General features: G+C 39.4%; 1 protein-coding gene across 4 annotated transcripts in view; it reads left to right on the forward strand.

Annotated features, from left to right (window-relative positions):
- ECT2 (epithelial cell transforming 2) overlaps nucleotides 1-18,899 on the forward strand; it is a 51,024-nt gene that overhangs the window by 28,887 nt on the left and 3,238 nt on the right. For all 4 annotated transcript variants that reach the window (XM_050965811.1, XM_050965813.1, XM_050965812.1 and 1 more), the window contains 10 exons: nucleotides 660-724; nucleotides 2,185-2,295; nucleotides 3,673-3,769; nucleotides 4,973-5,054; nucleotides 5,961-6,039; nucleotides 6,277-6,396; nucleotides 11,291-11,429; nucleotides 13,186-13,340; nucleotides 15,678-15,785; nucleotides 16,314-16,460. In XM_050965811.1, coding sequence (XP_050821768.1) covers nucleotides 660-724; nucleotides 2,185-2,295; nucleotides 3,673-3,769; nucleotides 4,973-5,054; nucleotides 5,961-6,039; nucleotides 6,277-6,396; nucleotides 11,291-11,429; nucleotides 13,186-13,340; nucleotides 15,678-15,785; nucleotides 16,314-16,460 — 1,103 coding nt within the window. The remainder of the gene's footprint in view (nucleotides 1-659; nucleotides 725-2,184; nucleotides 2,296-3,672; nucleotides 3,770-4,972; nucleotides 5,055-5,960; nucleotides 6,040-6,276; nucleotides 6,397-11,290; nucleotides 11,430-13,185; nucleotides 13,341-15,677; nucleotides 15,786-16,313; nucleotides 16,461-18,899) is intronic.

Raw genomic sequence — 18,899 nt, forward strand, 5'->3', positions numbered from 1 at the left:
CTGTAGTATAACCAACGCAGTGTGTGAGTGATAGGCTACAGTTACACAAACACATCTGGGAGTGACCTGCTCGCTGGCAAGCTGTTCGTTAGTGGTCCAGGTTGGGAGCTAGGACAGTAGGGTATTGCAAGGCACTTCAGATTGCAGGGCAAGGGTGACAGTCCTCCACTGGTCTGGATTGTCTCACACACTTCACAGGTTCTGTTATCGCTATCAGGGTTGGAGGCAGAAGAGGAAAGTGGACATGTAAATGATAGTTTGTCTTACAAAGGATTTTCATTCTTTCACACACCCTTTCCCTAATTACCGTCACTGGGAATTAACATCCCATTTAAGAATGCAAGAATGCTTACATCTGGCTATCTGCAAACTGGAAGATAACTTTGTATTGACTTATATTTAGATGTTTGGAAAGCTGTTTCACAATGATGAATATGAAGCGTATGTGTTTGTACAGTATTTAAGCTTAGAATCTGGACACAGTTCTATTGCAAGTGTTGGATTCCATGGCAGTTGCCACACAATGTCAGGCCCTGAGTAAAAAAATGTATAAATACTAACTGCAAACTTCCAAAGCTGTACAACTTAGATACACGGCTCTTTTAAATCAGGCTGCTTATTGTCTTCCTAATAAACTTGTTTGTTTATATTCCAGGAAGACCTTGAAGACCTTATGATAAACTGGACTGAAAGCAAAAGTATTGGTGATGTCATTCTTAAATATGTAAGTTATTTTTACAGTGGCTACAAGCTAGTTCTTACTAATGTAATTTAAAATGCATTGAGGAACACCACTAATCTTTTGGTTGAAAACTGCTCTGTACGTACTTCTCATTAGTGTATTCAGGATAAATCCTCAGTTGTCAGTTTAAATAATGACACAGTAAGGAAGCTCATGCAGTAACTCACATTGAACTAAAGACTTCTTTTTCTTTTCTTGTAATGTTGGGCTGAGCTCCAAAAAGCTTTGTACGGACATTTATCCAAACTCTAGAAACCAGGTTTGAAATGTTAGAGATTTTCCTGTAACCTCTGGTATTCTACTGCTGTTTGAATAAAGTAGGAGCACCAAGAAAACAGCCTGTCAGTTTTGTAATTGTGTGGTTGTACTTTATTGCTTCCCCTTCATTCCTAGTGAAAAGATGCATGGGGGAGGGGAGAGGGTGGTTGAAGGAATAAATTTAAATCAACTCAGAAGGTTAGTTTATTTTAGTCAGGCCAGGATTTCCTCTCTCTCAGTAATGAATAGGCGAGAAGGGAGGGACCAATGCAGTTCTAGGGAAACAATAATTGGAATACAGCTGTCCAGTGCTCTCCCTGGCTATTGACAATAGTAGGCTTCATTTGCCCTACTGCGGCCAGACTGGTGGGGAGGGATAGCTCAGTGGTTTCAGCATTGGCCTGCTAAACCCAGCGTTGTGAGTTCAATCCTTGAGGGGACCATTTAGGGATCTGGTGCCAAAAAAAAAAAAAGTTGGGTATTGGTCCTGCTTTGAGCACAGGGCTGAACTAGATGACCTCCTGAGGTCCCTTCCAATCCTGATATTCTATGATTCCTTTTTCAGTTGTCACTTTCACACACCTTAGCCCAAGATAAAATTACAGGCAACCCTATGATTTCCTCTGTAGGATGAGGAAGAAAATCGGTGAAGAAAAAGAGGTTCTGTTTTCAAACTTCAAGGAAGGTGGTTGTCTAAACAATGAGACCCTCAGAAGTCCAGAGTGGAAAATGGCTAAAGCTTTCAAAGCTGGTTGTCCAAAATTAGATTAATAAATGATCAGTCTTCTGCTTAGTTGCTGAGCACCCAAAAAAAAAAAAATCCATTGATGCAGTGGTATTTTTGGGGAACATTGCACCTGAAAACAGGTCCTCCTTTGTCTAGGAGCCTAACATAGGGCAACTGGCTTAACTTTGGCCCAAGTCCCAACCACATGCTGTGTGCCCTAATGCAGATAACAGTATCTTTAAGCATAAAAGATGTAGTCTGCAGTCTATTTTGTGGCACATAAAACTGGCTTAATACAAACTTATAAATTGCTTCGGTAGTATGCAGGACACATCTTAAAGCCATAACTAGCCAGTCTTAAATTAGTTTTGTTACTATTGTAGTACAGTGTACATAAAGACTGCTTGCTTGTTTACCTAAGGTCTACACTTATTGCAAAATGCTTTATTTTTTTCAGTCAAAGGACTTGTTGAAAACATACCCTCCTTTTGTGAACTTCTTTGAAATGAGCAAAGAAACTATTATGAAATGTGAAAAACAGAAGCCACGGTTTCATGCTTTCCTAAAGGTATTTATGCACTGAACTTCATTTTCAGCAACTTTTTTTTTAAATATATTACTGAGATTCAAGTTCAATAGCACTAAAAAATTCACTAACTCAGTAAATCTCCAGATTTCAGTTAGAGGAAGGAAAAATACTGTAGAACTGTAAACTTTGGGGTAGGCTAGGAGGCTTAGGCACTATAATCCTCAGTAATTCTTCAAACCTTTATAGAGAGGTGGCATTTTGCAACCAGTATGTGACATTAGTGTCTCCAGGGTAACAGTCTGTCTGAAACCAAGCTGTTATCTTTAATATGTGTTAAAATCACTGTGGGATTATGTTCTTGAAAACAATGGAGGGTATCTTGCTTCTTATTAGCCGGGCAACCTATTTTTCTGGACTAAAATAGAGATTTAACTCTCCTTGGTGGAGTTTTGGCTACTTTCAGTGTGGTAGGAGGTTGAGGTTTCTAACTACAAGTTGGCTCTTCATGGTTATTAAAAATAAGATGGAAGACATGGGGTCACCTGGTAGACCATGTTAATACTTTGATAAGGGAGGTTAGAGAGCCGCATTCATTTAAAATATTTTTGAGCCTCTTCAGTAGTTACAACAGTCAGGATTTTGTCAGCTACTCCCCTCTATAACTTGTCCTTCTTGGGAAGTGGTTATTCAGAAGGTTGTCAAATTCTGGTATCTGAACATCTTGATTTCCTTGATTCCTAGACAGTCATGTTTCAGGTCTGTATGTGGAATGTTAAGAACTGGTTTCTCTTGCTGGTTGAGTGGTGGATAAGAATTGAATTGGATAGCAAAATTTACAGACTTAACACATACTATCAACCTGATGGAGGGTGGATAGGATTGCAGTTGGATACTACTGTGCCCCCCTTTCAGACTGCCTGAGAGAGGGGTGGTATAACTAGGGGATCTTTAATATAGAAGCAAAGGGGTTGGGAGTAGGGGGCAAGGGTTCCATTTAGACTCTTCAATGGGGTGATAACTTGATTACACACAAATCTAGGTAATTGTTGTTTTAAAAATAGGCTTTAGACCTAGTTTTAACAAAAGCTGTGTAAATGGTGTTGAATGAGCACCCAGGAGTGTTGCAGTAGTCTAGAACTTTCACACATGCTCTCAGCTTGTATTTTTATAGATTCTCTTTAATATTGGTTGTGGTGGTGGTGTGGTTTTTTTGTTTTTGTGTTTGTTATAAACTAAGCAAGTGGTAAGAGAATTGAAAATACTCTTTAACATACTAACTTGAATTATAGTTTCATATCTCAGGAATGTAACTGAGAATCTGCTTTTTTTTTTTTCTTAAATTCCATGTTAGATTTCTCAAGCAGAAAAGCCTGCAAGTTGCTCTGGTGTAAAATGCAATGATTCTATCCTTTGTAGATAAATCAAGCTAAACCAGAGTGTGGCCGTCAAAGCTTGGCTGAACTACTCATTCGTCCAGTTCAACGGTTACCTAGTGTTGCTTTACTTCTAAATGGTAATTTTTTTGGCATGGAGTTTGGGGTCAGCCACCTGGCTTATTGGGCAGTAAATGAAAAGTGGTGGTTGCTGTTTAGATGAATTAGGATCTTATTTCAATGTTCTAATCATAGTTGGTAAAGCCAAGAGCCAAATTATATGGTGTGTATTTCAGTAGATTCAGTTGGTCATATGCTTGACTTCAGCATACATGTATAGGCAAACCTCTGCTCTGCGGAAATGGGGTATATGTTCTAAATCTGAATTTATTTCAGCTCCCAAAGCCACAACCCGTATGCTAAAATTATTGGAAACACTTCAGTGTCATAGTATGAACTACTTTCTGTAGTCATTTCCGTTCTGATGACTCACTTAGTCTGTGAACGGCTACCTGTCGTAACAGTCGTCATGTACTCCTAAGTGATGTACTTGGGATATCCTTAAAGGCACTCTAGTTTAAATATCCCTCTTGTCTTAAATCTACTAGTTAGCAGTGTTATAAGTAGAATCTAAGACCTCTCAAACAGACATTGTTTTATTTTACTTTGTGCCTGTGACAGAAACTTATGTGTAACAAGTTTTGTAACTTCTATATGTGACTCTCTCTTGTGATTGTCCTGTCTTTATGGATCTTTCAACCCATAAAACCAACTCCCTGCCTCCAAAAAAGGGAGAAGATAAGTTAAAAGAAACTCAAAAGAGTGTTTGTAAAAGCACAAAAACTGAAAGTGGATTTCAAGGCAGGGTAGTACTCTTGAAAGTTTTTTCAACTTTCTTAATTGACTAGATTTCAGTCTTCCGTTCCTTCACAAGCACTGTGTGTTAAGAGGAGAACCCAATATTTGTTGCTGGGATTGGAGTGCAGATGACTACTTTTTCCAAACATATAAACATGAGTGTACAAAAATAAATATAAATGGCTAGATATCGTGGTAACTGCATATGCAACTGGAACATGTGCCCAGTGCTGTTTCATGTCCACATGTGACTCATACTTATTGAATGAGTGTAGGTGAGCATGAAGGTTATTTGAAAACACCCATGAGTGTGTGAGATGGATTTCAGCAGAAAACTCACTAACAAGTTGCTTTATCGTATTGGGCATGAGGCTGTATTAACTTAACGATGAAAAGTAGGAGGTCTTCCTATCAGGGGAATTATAAAGCAAAAGTTAAATGATTTATTGCAACACTTGTTTAACACTTTTTTTTTTCTTCTGTAGACCTTAAGAAACATACAGCAGAAGACAACCCAGACAAAGGCATGCTAGAGAGAGCCATTGAATCATTAAAGGAAGTGATGACGTAAGTCATGCTTTTAATATGAAATATTCTCTTGGGTTCTACTGATGTATCTTGCAAATCTCAGCAATGATGTGGCACTCCCAAACCTCCTCAACATTCCTCCCACCTCTGTGCAAGAACTTTCAAGAGAATCCTCTAAAAACAACCTCATAGCTATCTTTTTGCTATGCCTGTCTGGGGGATTCCTCCCTCTTGGCCCAGGTGGGGTCTAGCAGTTTAGAGCTCCCTTATGCCACTCTTAGCCAATGTAAAGGAGATCTTTTCACACTCACACGCTCCCCCCCGCCTTGACTGAGCCATTATCTTATCTCAAATGAACACTATTGGAAGGGGATCTTTGTGTGTGTGTGTGTGGTGTAACTGTGTAGTAATGTAAGTATTCTCAATCTTGAAGTTTTTAAGTTATAAGAATCTTGCAGGTATAGGATGTACCCTAGTGAGGAAAGATATTCAACATTGGACAAATATATAGCATTAGTCTCATACAAAAAAATGTTCATGAACTCTAACTAGCAACAGTTCACTTACATGTACCCAAATCTCCAAGTAAGCATTGCATTTAATTCTAAGGACATAACAAAAATGGAAGTACTTGACACATTTGAAAATCAGCTTCTGCTTGTCTGTTCATAGTTGCTGAGCAGTTCGCTGGTTTCTGCTAACATGTGTAAATGCATTGTTCCAGAACTAGATGTACATATATTTAATTCATCACACATGGAAAAGCAATTCACTTAAATGACCGTGTGTGTGTGTGTTTTTAAATTTGAACTGTCAATTACTATATACACTGGTGTGGCTGTGGGAACAATATCTTTGAATGTCCAGCTTCACTTCTGTGCCTTTAAATTTAGTGATGATCTGTTCTTATTGTTGGTTTATCAGTATTAAACATACTTTCCTCAGACACATTAATGAAGACAAAAGAAAAACTGAAGCACAAAGACTGATCTTTGATGTTGTGTATGAAGTTGATGGATGTCCAGTAAGTTACTTCCCTCAAGCTCTCGACCTGTAGAATGACTAACCAACTAACTTAGCCCTTGTGTCAAAATTCTGCATAACCCGATTACCTCTGTATAACTGTGGTGGTTGAATGTACATTCAACATCATCAAAGGTTAAAAGGTCACTCACTATAAAACTCAATTTCCAGTATTGAGTTGAGTGGATGGTAGTCCATCTCTTTAATGTCTAACGAGCTGCTCATTTCTACCATTTAGGCCAATCTCTTGTCGTCTCACCGAAGCTTAGTTCAGCGATTGGAAACAGTTGCACTTGGCGATGACCTCTGTGACAGAGGAGAGCAGGTCACGCTCTTTCTGTTTAATGACTGTCTAGAGGTAAGGCTGTCGAAAAACCCCACTGAACTGAGGCATTGCAGAATGCTTTGTAACTCAAACTTCAGTATAAATAAGTAAGTTATCCTAAATACTGAAACCCTATGAAGAAATACTAAAACCAAAAGGGCAAACTGGATATTTAAACTGTTTTCAGTAGTGCCAAGAAACAGGCAATGTTGATGAGACTGTAATGACAAGTTGGTAATGTCGTATATCCCTAATGAACTGACTACATATTGTCACTGAAAGGCATTATGTTGAAGCAGCATGTGGAATAATACTGTCCACTACGGCAGAAGGATGGTGCTTCCAGTATCTGTTGCTCTTCCACAGGATATAGTTCTCTGGAACAAAAATTAAACTAGTGACATAAATGAAATGAGTTTAACTTAGTTATTTTTTTCTGGCTTATGCCTTCCGATAAATCACTCAATTTTTCATAAGTAAATGCAGTACATAAAGATAACGTTTGCCGGAATGGGTGAATGCTGCTTGCATCTCTCAAAGATTTTAAAATACAGCAAGTTTGAGCATTTTACTTGTCTCTAACACATCAACATCCATTTTCCTCTAAGAAGTAGATGACAATAAACCTTATCAATCCAATCCCAAGCATGCTAACCTGGATTTCGGTAGGGGTGTGTGTGTGTGTGTGTGTGAGAGAGAGAGAGAGAGAATGTGGTGGTTTCAGCTTGTAGTGAATCAGGCCTTTTGGTGCTCGTTTCAGCCACTGGCACTACTGGAAGTGCTGGAGATACTGGCTTAGCAGCACATTGGTATTTAATATCAGTAAATAATGAGTCTCTATCAGGTAGATATCTGTTTTATATACACATTTTTGTGTAGTCTGAAGTGTCCACGCAAGCAGTATAAATAGTAATTGCTGTTAGGGGGGAAAAATGAAGATGTGGTGGTTGGGGAGCCTAATTGTGCTTTGGAGGCTTAAGTGAAGAGACTGCAGTTGTAAAGAACACTCTACTACTGTGATTGGTTCAGAGACTTTCATTAAGGAATTTAAAACTCGCTGCAAAGTCTGCCCAAAGAAAGACCACAAGGCAGTTTAACACCTTGGACTAGTGTCACGCCACTACAGACAAGATAGCTTATTGTATCACTTAATGACAAAACAAAGCTGAGCTACTTTGGCCTAGAGAAGCACCACTCTGCCAAAAGCAGGGCAAATTAAATTGGCTTTGACAAAACTTTTTTTTTTTTCTTTTCTTTTCTTTCCTTTAGAAGGCTTAAGTTAAGAAAATACCTGAGCATTAACCAACAGACGCAGGGCCTAGTGTAAATTCCTAAAACTACAACAATCTTGGTGGGGTAGTGGGCTCTTGTAAGCAGGATCCACTTCAATTCGTTCTAGTCTATGCTACCATATGGGACTATATGTAAATATGCCCACTTGCAGCATTGTAACTGTATTGGGGCAGGAACACCTCTCTCATTAAGGCAAAGACTGGCTTGCTGTTTAACAGTTGACATTTTCCAAGGGCTCTAAAATAAATGTGTACATGAATTGTCTTTAAACGGCCATGTATCGGTGTCTGGGTTATGGTTAGTGGTCCACGTTGGAGGTTGTTTGAGCACGGGATTCCCAAGATACTGCTCTCATAAAAAAAGGACATAATCATAACAATTGTGATGTATTTTCTGCACACTTGGTTCTTAAATGATGGCTCTCATCTTCCCCAACCTGATATCACCTACTCAGGAGTGATCTCTGCTAGTATCTGGCAACTGCTGCCCCTTTTGGGGAATCGCTGTTCTTTGAATAGTGGAGCACCTGTGGGTGCTCCATTTCAGATACACATACACCTCTTGAGCCCTTGATCAAAGATTTCTAGGTAGCAGTGTCCATTCAGCCCACATACGTGCCCTTTGAAATCTTGTGGCAAACATCAAGGCTATATAGGAGTACATGGCAAACCATCCTCAGTTCCTTCACTTCTGCCTCAGCCTGAGATGGAACACTACACTGTCTGCCTAAAGCATACAAGGCCTTTCTTTGTCCCCTTTTTCTGTCATCGTTAATTTAGGGTGGTTGTTAATGTTAGTTTTAGGTGTGAGAATTGCTTTCCTTCTTCTTTCCCTTGAAGACTTGTCCTTTTCTGGTGGGGTATGCTTGATTTGCCAAGTTTCAAATGTAATCTCCTTCAGGGAGGCTATACCAGTGACAATGGATGATCCAAGTGTGTCCATTGCCTGAGGGAGTCCCACATCTCCCAGAAGCGCTCCTTTTTCTGATTTTGTGTAGCCCTTATGTCCAGTAAGCCCAACTTTAGCTGTGCTATGCCTGTCCTGTACTCAACCTCTTCCCTGATTCTGAATAAACAACCCTAGAGTTTCCAGATGTTGGCACCCATTGACTGTTCTGAGAATTCCTCATGGAACATCACCTTGTGCCTTGTCATGTATGCCAACAGTCTGCCACAGAAAATAATTTTTCTGCTCATTTTGCACAGCTACCTAACTCAACTCAGAGAAATGAGAGGTCTGTAGTCCCTTTGTGCCTCATCCTCACTGTATTGTGAGCTGTGGCAACCTGCTGCAAGTAATCCCTGTACTAATCAATACAGTTGTCTTTAACCTTTTCACGTGTCTTATATTTGGGAGAGGAACTTGCTGTCTGGTTTCACTAGCTCTTGATGGAGGAAAACTGTTCACTTTCAGCACTAATAAAGGCAAATGTCAACGTAGGTCTCCCAAAAAATGCTTGAGGAACTTTGATATTTATCAGACTGGTACACAGAATACTTCCTAAGGTTTAGGGTCATGGTTTTGCCAGCTATTGATTTTATGAAATAGTAGACAGAAAATCACTTCTGCAGTCTGTGCTAGATGGCTTTATTAGAGGTCTCGGTGATATAATGCACTTAAACCCACATATTTATAAAATTTTGTCATGAGAGATTGTTATGAACTAAATAAAACTGCAGAAGCAGAATGGACCCCAAAGGAATCTCAGCCTCTTTAAGTGCCAGGATGGGATACAATGTGTTTGGAGGGGAGCAAGAAAGGATTACTTTGGAGGTTCATGAATTGTAGATGGACCATGAAAATACACTTTTTTTTTTAACAATATTGTCTCAAAATGGAATTTCATAAAATATGCAGATAACGTGTGTTGTGATTTTTTTTGATGGGTGGTCCATTTCCTACCCCCAAGGAGTTTCTAGAATTGCCTGTTCTAAGGCATGCCTAGAAATCAACTTTCCGAAGTTCCCTTCCTCCTCCTTACTTCAATGCAAGATCACGTGAATTGGGGTAATAGTAATAAATAAGGATTTTTTCATCTGTGTAAAATCTTGCAGGATTTCATCAGAAAATCTAGTTCAACTTTTGGCTCTAGCAAGGACTATTTTTACCTTTTTTAAAAAAGGTAAATTGCTAATACATACATACACTGTCAGGGAGGAGAGGAGGAATCTAAAGTGGACTAGTACTGCACCATACTGGTAGTGGACTAGTACTGCACCATAGAAATCCTGCAAGCAAGCTGGGAGACCATGATTTTGTAACCTGCATTTTGTACACACCATAACGTCTTATTTTAAATAATTGATTAAGCTGCAGTACCGCACTCGTTTCTTGACCAGTGGATTGCTTTCCTGTGCAACAGCCCCAGGCTCCATGGCTTTCTTTGGTTTTTCAGTCACCAGACCAGTAGGAATCTGGAATTCCGGGATGGTCTGCTGTATTGTGTCTTTCTGATGAAAGAACGTTTCATGGCATTTCTAAAGTATCTCCTGCTGCTGAGCAAGGAACAGGCTACAATAAATATAGTATAAAAACCTATATAGTTTTTGGTGGATTGCAGAATACTCTCCAGTCCTCAGAGTAAAAAATTGCTGTGTGAATTTTTCCCTTGGAATCTGAGTGACTCAAGGGAGAGAGATCTGGAAGTGAATCAAGGGAATAAGGGATCCAATGACAATCTTCAGGGGGCAAAAATAGTTAATCACTGAAGAAAGCACATGGAAGAGGAAGTAATTATCAGAATGCAGCAGACAGAGTACAGAGAAGATTGTTCTAGTTTTGAGTGTAAGAAGAGAATCATGAACTGACTCCTGGTGAATTAGGTATCTGAGGTGTCAGAAAAACACAGCACACTCTAAGCTTGAAGGTAAAAGAGAAAAGTACTTCTTTAAGCATAGATGGTATTGGAGAGGCATGTGAGGTCAAAAGATGGCTTGCAGTGGGCCATGCTGAAACTCTCTCCCTACCTTGGACTACTTATGAACAACTTCCCCTTCTTTCCAGTAGCAAAAAGTGTGTGGCTACATGGAAAAGAGCAGTTGGACATTTAAAAACTACTAACCTAAAGCAAACAACTGCCAAATGATCTCCTGGGAACTCCTAGCCCGTCCATCTTCCAATACTGTGGCCCTCGTTGCTTTGAGCTCTCCGTGGTTTTTCAGTAGCTTGTCTCACTTAGGTAAAACCAACCTTATCACATTTGTAGATAAAACTGCTTTAAGTCACCCTCTGATTGCAGAATAGTGGATTTTCTAAGCTAGGCTAAGTACTGCGGAAATCCCAATCTTGGACTGAGCTGCAATTAACAGGTGGCATCCCTATCTGAACATTTGATCTGCTGTTTTTAGGATTTGCTCTATGGCTAGGTGCATACAAGAGTATGCTGACAAACGAGGTGAACCAGATGAGAAGAAATATCATAGCCTTTCAAGGAACATGCCTTCTCTCTTTTTTTAAAGAAAATCCTAGTTCTTCTGAAAAAAGACATACAGCTTTTCTTCAAGTAAAAGTATAAATCCATATGTTGGAGCTGGTTACTAGATGAAGAATTCATCTGTTCTCTTTCGCTAAGCTTTGATTTTTAATTGTTTTAATTGTAAGATTTTAAACTTATTACCTCATACTCTTCTTACAGATTGCAAGGAAACGGCACAAAGTTATCAGTGCTTTCAAGAGCCCCCATGGCCAGACCAGACCCCCAGCATCTCTCAAACACATTGTTCTCATGCCTCTTTCACAGATCAAGAAAGTGCTAGACATCAGGGAGACAGAAGGTCTGTGCTTGGAATGGTGTTATAGCTAATAAACCCAGTGGGGGAGTGGAGGGGGAGATATACACTCTTCAGTGTTCTATAATATATTCTGAGAACTAATTATGTGATTACACTCCAACTGACAGCTACAAATGTTAATGTTCTGGCTTGAAACCGCAAAGCAACAAGTTATTTTATTTAAAGATTGTTTACCTGCTGGCCAATGATCTTAAAATAACCACTAAAGGTCATATTGACAAGAGCCAGCCAAATGGCACTGTGAACCTGCAATAAAAAAATAAGCCTACAGATCTTTTAAACGCGGCCCATGTTCTGCTGTGTGTTGTTTTTGGTTTGGTTTTGTTTTGTTTTTGTTGCTTGGCCCATTGCTGTTTCCACAAATACAAATATAAATCTTCATTTAAAATGTGGTGATGACACTAAAGGAGCTATCCCTGCTACCTGAGGACAAAGGCTTAACTTAACTCATGTTACCACTTGGTCACAGTTAGGTTAATGTTTCACAGTGGCAACAGTTCATACCACATTATTGAACGTTGTAGCAGCAATGCCATCATAAATCTGTATTCAGAAACTTGTAATTTGTTGTAAACATTCTCCAGTTAGAAATTTAAAATACAATAATGTTTCACTTCAAGCAATCAGCCTTCTTTTGCCTGGTGTTCTCTAGAGCTCTTCAGCAGATCTTACTGGGTTTGTATGTTTTCAGAGTTTAAGGCAACTCTTCTGAGTAAGAAGTAGGAAGAGGCCCTCTATCTAGTAAGCAGGCAGCCTCATACAGTCTAACTGTAACTTTTTAGATTTAATTGCAGTCAATTTTTTTAAACTTGTATTAATGGAGGGTGCTTGTTTTTACTGTAGCATAATTATTTGATCGAGATCCAGAGTAGACTGACAATGAATTTTAGCCTCTGGGCTTCTTCACACTAGGAAAACGATCCATTGGTGACAATAGAGTAGCTGAACTCTTCCGACCAAGTTTAGCTCACGTTTCTGAAGCAGTGCTGAGTACTGTCTGTCTACACTTGCCACTTAATTGTGTTCAGCGCTGGTTCAGCTGCCCCTGTTGGTTGTCAGCAATGGGTCACTTGTCCAGCATAGACTGGGTTAAATGTCCATATTCTAACAAGTCTGTTTAGTCAAACTGGTATACTTCAAATGGTCAAACTTCCTCCATAATAGAATAAATAGAAGCTTCAATGTTGCTTCTCAAAGTGCTCTGCAAAATAGGGCAGGCATCACTTCTCTCTGCTTTGCAGGTGAAGAAACTGGACCTGCCCAAAGCTGCAGTACTGAGAAGAGAATCCAAGCTTTGTTACTGCCATTTCCCTATCCATTAGACCATGCTGCCTCTAAGGCTATGTCTGCTCTTCAATTAGACACCCGCAGCTAGCTCGTGCTAGCTGACTCTAGCTAGTGGGGCTCAAGCTAAAGGGCTGTTTTAATTGCAATGTAGATGTTCAGGCTTGGGCTAGAGCCCAGGCTTTGGGACCCTTCCAGCTGTCAGCCAGAGCCCGAATGTCTACAGTGCAATTAATAGCCCCTTAACCCAAGAACCGCTAGCCTGAATCAGCTGGCACAGGCCAACCACAGGTCTAATTACAGTGTAGACATACCCTAATAAACTTTAACTTGAACCAGACTGCTACTTAAAAGTAGTTAAGATTACTTGCTTAAAATCTGTTTTTTCAGAATTGTATGAAGGTTGACTTCCTCTGGAACAGTGTGGACTGAATGTTTTTGTCTTCAATTGTAGACTGCCACAAAGCTTTTGCCTTGGTTGTGCGGCCACCAACAGAACAGAACAACTTGTTGTTCAGTTTTCAGATGACGACTGAGGAGCCTCCTAAAGAGGATTGGCTGAAGATGCTGTGTCGGCATGTAGCGAACACAATTTGTAAAGCAGATGCTGTAAGTTCTCTAGTACTAGGTTACCAGTGGAAATAGTTCATTGCAAATGTCTTTTAGATACATAAGTGACTGCTTCCTTCTGATAACAGGAAGAAACGAGGCCTTGGCATATCCACAAGCTAACAGAATAAAACTTCTCTGGTGATTAAGAGGGCTGCTGAGGCCTACTCCTTAACCATTAGGTTCTACAAAACCTAAGCATTTTTTTAAAAATAAAACTACTAATTTTTATGGTTGTGATAACAGTCCAAGATCTAGTATAGATACAACAGGGCATGTCTATACTGAATTATCTTTTGGGTCTTTCACCAGTGTAAGCCAGGCCAGCACAGTTCTCTCTGCACTGTTGTAGCATTTCTAACAATAGGCATTTTTGTTAAGATGTAGAAATTGACTGTGTATAATCCCTTAGTTCGTTGGTCCTAATAGACAGCCTGATAGAACAGAGGTATGAAATGCTTTTATTTCAGTGAGGCATAGAGCCATAAAGCATCTTTCATCACAAACTGGAATGTTCTAAGGTGTCAGCCTTCTCCTGGCACCCCTTTAAGCATTTCCAGTATGTATTTCCACACTAAAATCCAAAAATAAAACAATTACGAACTTTGAAATACAGCACGAAAATAACAGGGCAGGGACCTTCTGGCTAACTGTGTGTGTGCACATGCGCACACTCTGGAGTGAACAGCTAGTTTGAGTTTGTCTGTGTTCAACATGCTACTTATTTTCACCATACAGTCTGTTAAATATTTGAGGTTATTTCTTTAAGGCTAAAAAAACCCCGAAAACGTTTAAATGAGTCTTGTCTTTCCATGAGGACACTAGTTCAGAATGTATGTACTATTTCTGATCCACTGGGTCACTCTGAATGGACGAACTTCTGGAGCAGGGGTATTTTAACTCTCTTCCTCCTTCCTCTCCCTTTCCCCCACAGTAAAAGATATTTTATCCTGAGAGAAGTATCTGACACTTTTGCTAAGTGGGCCAGCCACCCATCTGTCAGTTCCTTTAATGGTCTTTGTTGCCACTCAATTCTAATAAGTATAATAGTAGAAATGGAATATCATAATCTGTTACTAATGTTCTGTCACATTACAGTACAATAGAAAAGCACTTGCCCCTTCACTATTTCCAGTGTGGAATGACATTCTGAAACACACCTTGACTGCATAGAAAGATTGTCCATTCCTAACTACATCAGTCCTCAAAGTGGTAATATACATTGGTGTCTACTTAAAGGCAGCAGCCCCACCACACTTTAAAGCAACACATTTCCACCCTGAATGTGCCCCCATCTTTAGCTTGATTTGAATACCAAATAGAATCTCTTTGCACTTTAGGGGGTCAAAAACTTGATTCTCTTCTCCATCTGTACCCTTTCTGAAAAGTCTGTGACGTTGTATTAGTATGCCTATGTTTTCTCATAAGTGAAGTAGGTATTTACAAGTCTGCCACATGGTGGCAGTAAAGGCTTTAACTCCAGCTCTGCATGGTAGCACTGTAGTGAACAATGCTGCCATAAGCTGTTCTTGAAACTTAACTGTGTGTGTATAGTCTTCTCAGGGCAGCTTTCCTCAGACTTCACAAAAGATCAGTTCCTGATCCCTCACATGAATAGTTTAATCTAAAGATTCTTGTGATGCTACTGGAGTTTCAGAACTCAGAATATAAAAAATTTATTGGGATGTCAGTGACTCTTCTAAAACTCGCAAGTAAAACTATAAAAATACTTAAAGCTTCATCCTATCCCATGCACTAGGGCACTGCTCTTAATTATATAACTGAATATTCTACATTTTGTATCATTCCAGTAATGTTAATTTCTATTCTCTGGACGAGCTTGGGAGCTTCTGAAGCACTTTTTTTTTTTTTTTTTTTTAACCAAACATAGGCCAAAGGTGGTATCAGTCTTAACTAGAAGACTGTATCTTTTGAAGACCTTCCATTTAGAATAGTGGAGTGTTTTGTCTTGTCAAGACTCCACTACATTTACAGTTCAAATGGTGTGTACCCCTTTGCATTAGGCCTGGCTGTTTAACAATTTCAGATTTGATTTCCTTGGTTTGCTTTGATCTGCCCTGATTTTGAAAATGAGGCTAAGGTCTCCTACAAGAGACTGTTCTAGTAGCTAGCTTCATTAAATCGAGGAAATCCAAATAGCAGCTGCAAGATTAAGTACAGCTGCTACATTTGCTATCCCTTCTCCAGTGAAATTTAGGGATTGATAAATTAGATTTTTAGAAGATTAAACTCCAATTTGAGTGTACTCAAAGATGATGTGTTGGAAAAATCCTGGTGGATTTGTGCACCTGTTCTTATAGTTATGCATGTCTGTAGGAAAACCTTATTTACACTACTGATCCTGATTCAATTGACATAAATACGAAAGATGTGGACAGTACGTTGAGTAGGGCATCCAGGGCAATAAAGAAAACATCAAAAAAGGTAAGCGTTTAATTCCCTACTTGCTAAGTAATAACCTGATATGTGAATCTTAGTCACACCAAAACCTATTAGTGCTAGTGTAGTCAAGAAACTTGTTGGTATTTCTGCCAATGCTGCCAAAGTTCTATATATGTAAACTGATTAGGAGGAGAAAATGAAATTGGGTTTTTTGTTTTTAATTGCAGCATTGTAAATGCATCCAAAAAATTTGTCTCTTTATACATTAACAGAAATTCCATGAGATCAATTGTGCTGCAGAGTTGCAATGTGACTATTCTGTGAGCTATGTAAAATGAAGAGTCTGTGCTAATTCAATTCATGGTGTCCAGACCACATACAGTATTCAGCTGAAGGGGCAGGGATTGAAAAGAGAGCATGCACAGGTTGATTACTAAAACAGACCTCTAAGATGGTGTATAGAAAGCACTGTTTTGATTTGCTGTGGAATTACATTGTGAATACATGTTAGATGCTAATGATCTCATGCTAAGACTTAATGTATGTAACAACTCTTGTCAAACTCTGCAGGTTACAAGAGCATTCTCTTTCTCCAAAACACCAAAGAGAGCTCTTCGAAGGGCTTTAATGGCACACAATACAGTAGAAGGAAGGAGTCCCTGCTCAGCTAGTGAGAGATACTTGGGCAGCCGCATGACCAGTACATCCTCATTAGCAGTAAGTGACTTGGCTGTACAGTCTAAATGGCATAACCTTAACTTTGATAAAGCTGACTGTATTAATTTTGGTGCTCAGAACGTATTCTTACATGGCAACTTCTTGTTAAACAAGGTCCACAATGTATATGCAACACTTGTCTATAATTTAAAAAAAAACAAAAAAACTTTTATATTCTAGTCTGAGTAAAGTCACTTAAGATGTCCTATTAGTCTGTAAAATTTAGAAAAATCTGCTGTACCATGGGAAACAAGGAGCGAGAATGCACTATGCATATTCCAAAAAGTGACCACCTTTTAAGAGTGAACATGCCCTCTCATGGCAAGATGAGAAACTCCTAGCACAACTTGAAATGAAATCATTTCTGAAGCTATCCTAGGACAAAGTATACAATTGGTTCGTATAACTTTTTTTGAATGGGTAAATTTCCCATAAAAACAGACATCCTGTGCTGTCTTACCTCATTAACTTCTATCCTCATGGACTCTAAATGGGGGTGGGGGAGTCAAGAAACTACAGCCCAACCCCACCGCCCCCCGGAAAGGATACTCAGTGTGTCATGGATTTGGGGAGGGGAGGGGAGAGGATCTCAGTCTTCAGTGTCTAAAATAATCACGTACTGCTACTCTTTTTCTCTGCTGTAGTTTAAGAATTATAGCAATAGACACACAATTGACTATAACAGATGGGACTTGGTGGGACTGAAAATAATGTAAACTCCATTTACTCAAAATGTAATGTTATAACGCCTGCTCTTAGATCTGTAAATTGTTGAAAATTTCCCTTCTAACTCTCATTGTATTCTTCTCCTATAGTTGCCTTTCAGGGTATCCCCTGTGGAATAGGGGTAATAAAGTATAATATGCACGCTAATGGCCCACTGATAATCAACCCAATCAAAATATTGCTTCACTCTGCTGCTTGAGTTAAGGAAGGGAGCATATGAACTAACATTCTGAATCAGCTCAGTGGTCCACCTAGTGCAGTATCCTGTGTCTAACATTAGCAGAAATGGCTGCTTCAGCGGAAACTGGTAAAAGCTCAGCAGAAGGTAACTAAGGAATAAATTGCCCACAGGGATAGATGCATCCTACCTCCCATTAATTAGAAGTTGGACTTATGCTGTGAGCATCCCCCTTCCCAAAAAAATCACTTACAGATTTAATTTTTATTTCTCCTCCCCCTTGCTATTGTATCTCTGGCTATCCTCATTCTGGTACAGTTTGTATCTCTCATAAAAATAGTTACATTCCAGTCATGCATTTTCTCTGCCTCCTATGTCCTTATATAGTTGATCATTACCCTTTAAACATGTCAGCAGAACTACAAGAGATTGGTTGGTTGAATCCCTTTATTTTATGTGCATTATCAAGATGAATTCAAAATCTCTTGATGCTCTTCCAAATAGTAAACTACCAAACGTATACATTGACAGCATGGCATCCATCCCGTGTTTAGGAAAAGGGAAGCTGTGGCTAAAAATAATCCTACCTGCAGCTAAATCAGTTATGAAATCAAGTGTTGCATTTGGGTGGGACTGAATGGCAATTTTCAGTATTCAAGGTAACTGCATCTCTCACCCATTTGTGGCCTCCTTGAGGACACCCACACTCTAGGTGGAGTCTTGCAACTCTTTGTCTAGATCTGGAATGTCATTCCTCCTTCAATTCACTGATTATCCCATCATGTCTGAGTTTCACTGAGCACCTGCAGTTCTGCTTGCTCTCTGGGGCAATGACCGTGTCAAAGCAAAGAGTTTGTTCAGATCAAAAGAGAACGTATCTTAGAAACCGCTCACATGCTAGTCTTAGCTTACCAAATAGTCACCCATCTTTCATTTCTCCAAGTCCTTCAGGATTTGGCTCTCTTGGTCAGTGTCACTGATCAGGTGACAGTGACTTTCCCCACTATGTTAGGGTGATCACTTTGAGACCCTGACTAACAAAACAGAAAACAGTATAGAGTTAAATTAGCATATGCAACTTCCCCCAGGAGGTAAAGCTACTTCAGACTAGCTACTTGCCTAGGGATTTGCAATAATTACCCCAGTGATTTTTAGTTCCAGCAGGCAGCCCTCTAATTCCCCTCCATGGGATTGTATTCTGGATCCTAGCTCTTAAAGTTACATATAATGCTTTATAAAAAAGTTTGATTCAGTTGTCTGAAATTTTGTTTTGTATATTGCTGTGACAGATGATATAGACACCTGGGATATCGGGTCAAAGCAGCACTTCATGTAGACATTTCAATGGCCTAATGCACAATAGCACTGATAATGTGTACCCAAGAGCATCGTTTTGGATGGGGAAAATGACTTGTGAATTTATCATTACTTCAATTTAAGACCATTAATACAATCTCGCCTAGAAGCAAACTATTGCAGAAAGAGTACTGATCTTGCTTGTATGCATTATTGAACCTGTTTGAAGTGCTATGGCA

This window comes from Gopherus flavomarginatus, chromosome 8 (genome assembly GCF_025201925.1).
Source record: "Gopherus flavomarginatus isolate rGopFla2 chromosome 8, rGopFla2.mat.asm, whole genome shotgun sequence".
In the NCBI taxonomy this organism is placed as follows: domain Eukaryota; kingdom Metazoa; phylum Chordata; order Testudines; family Testudinidae; genus Gopherus; species Gopherus flavomarginatus.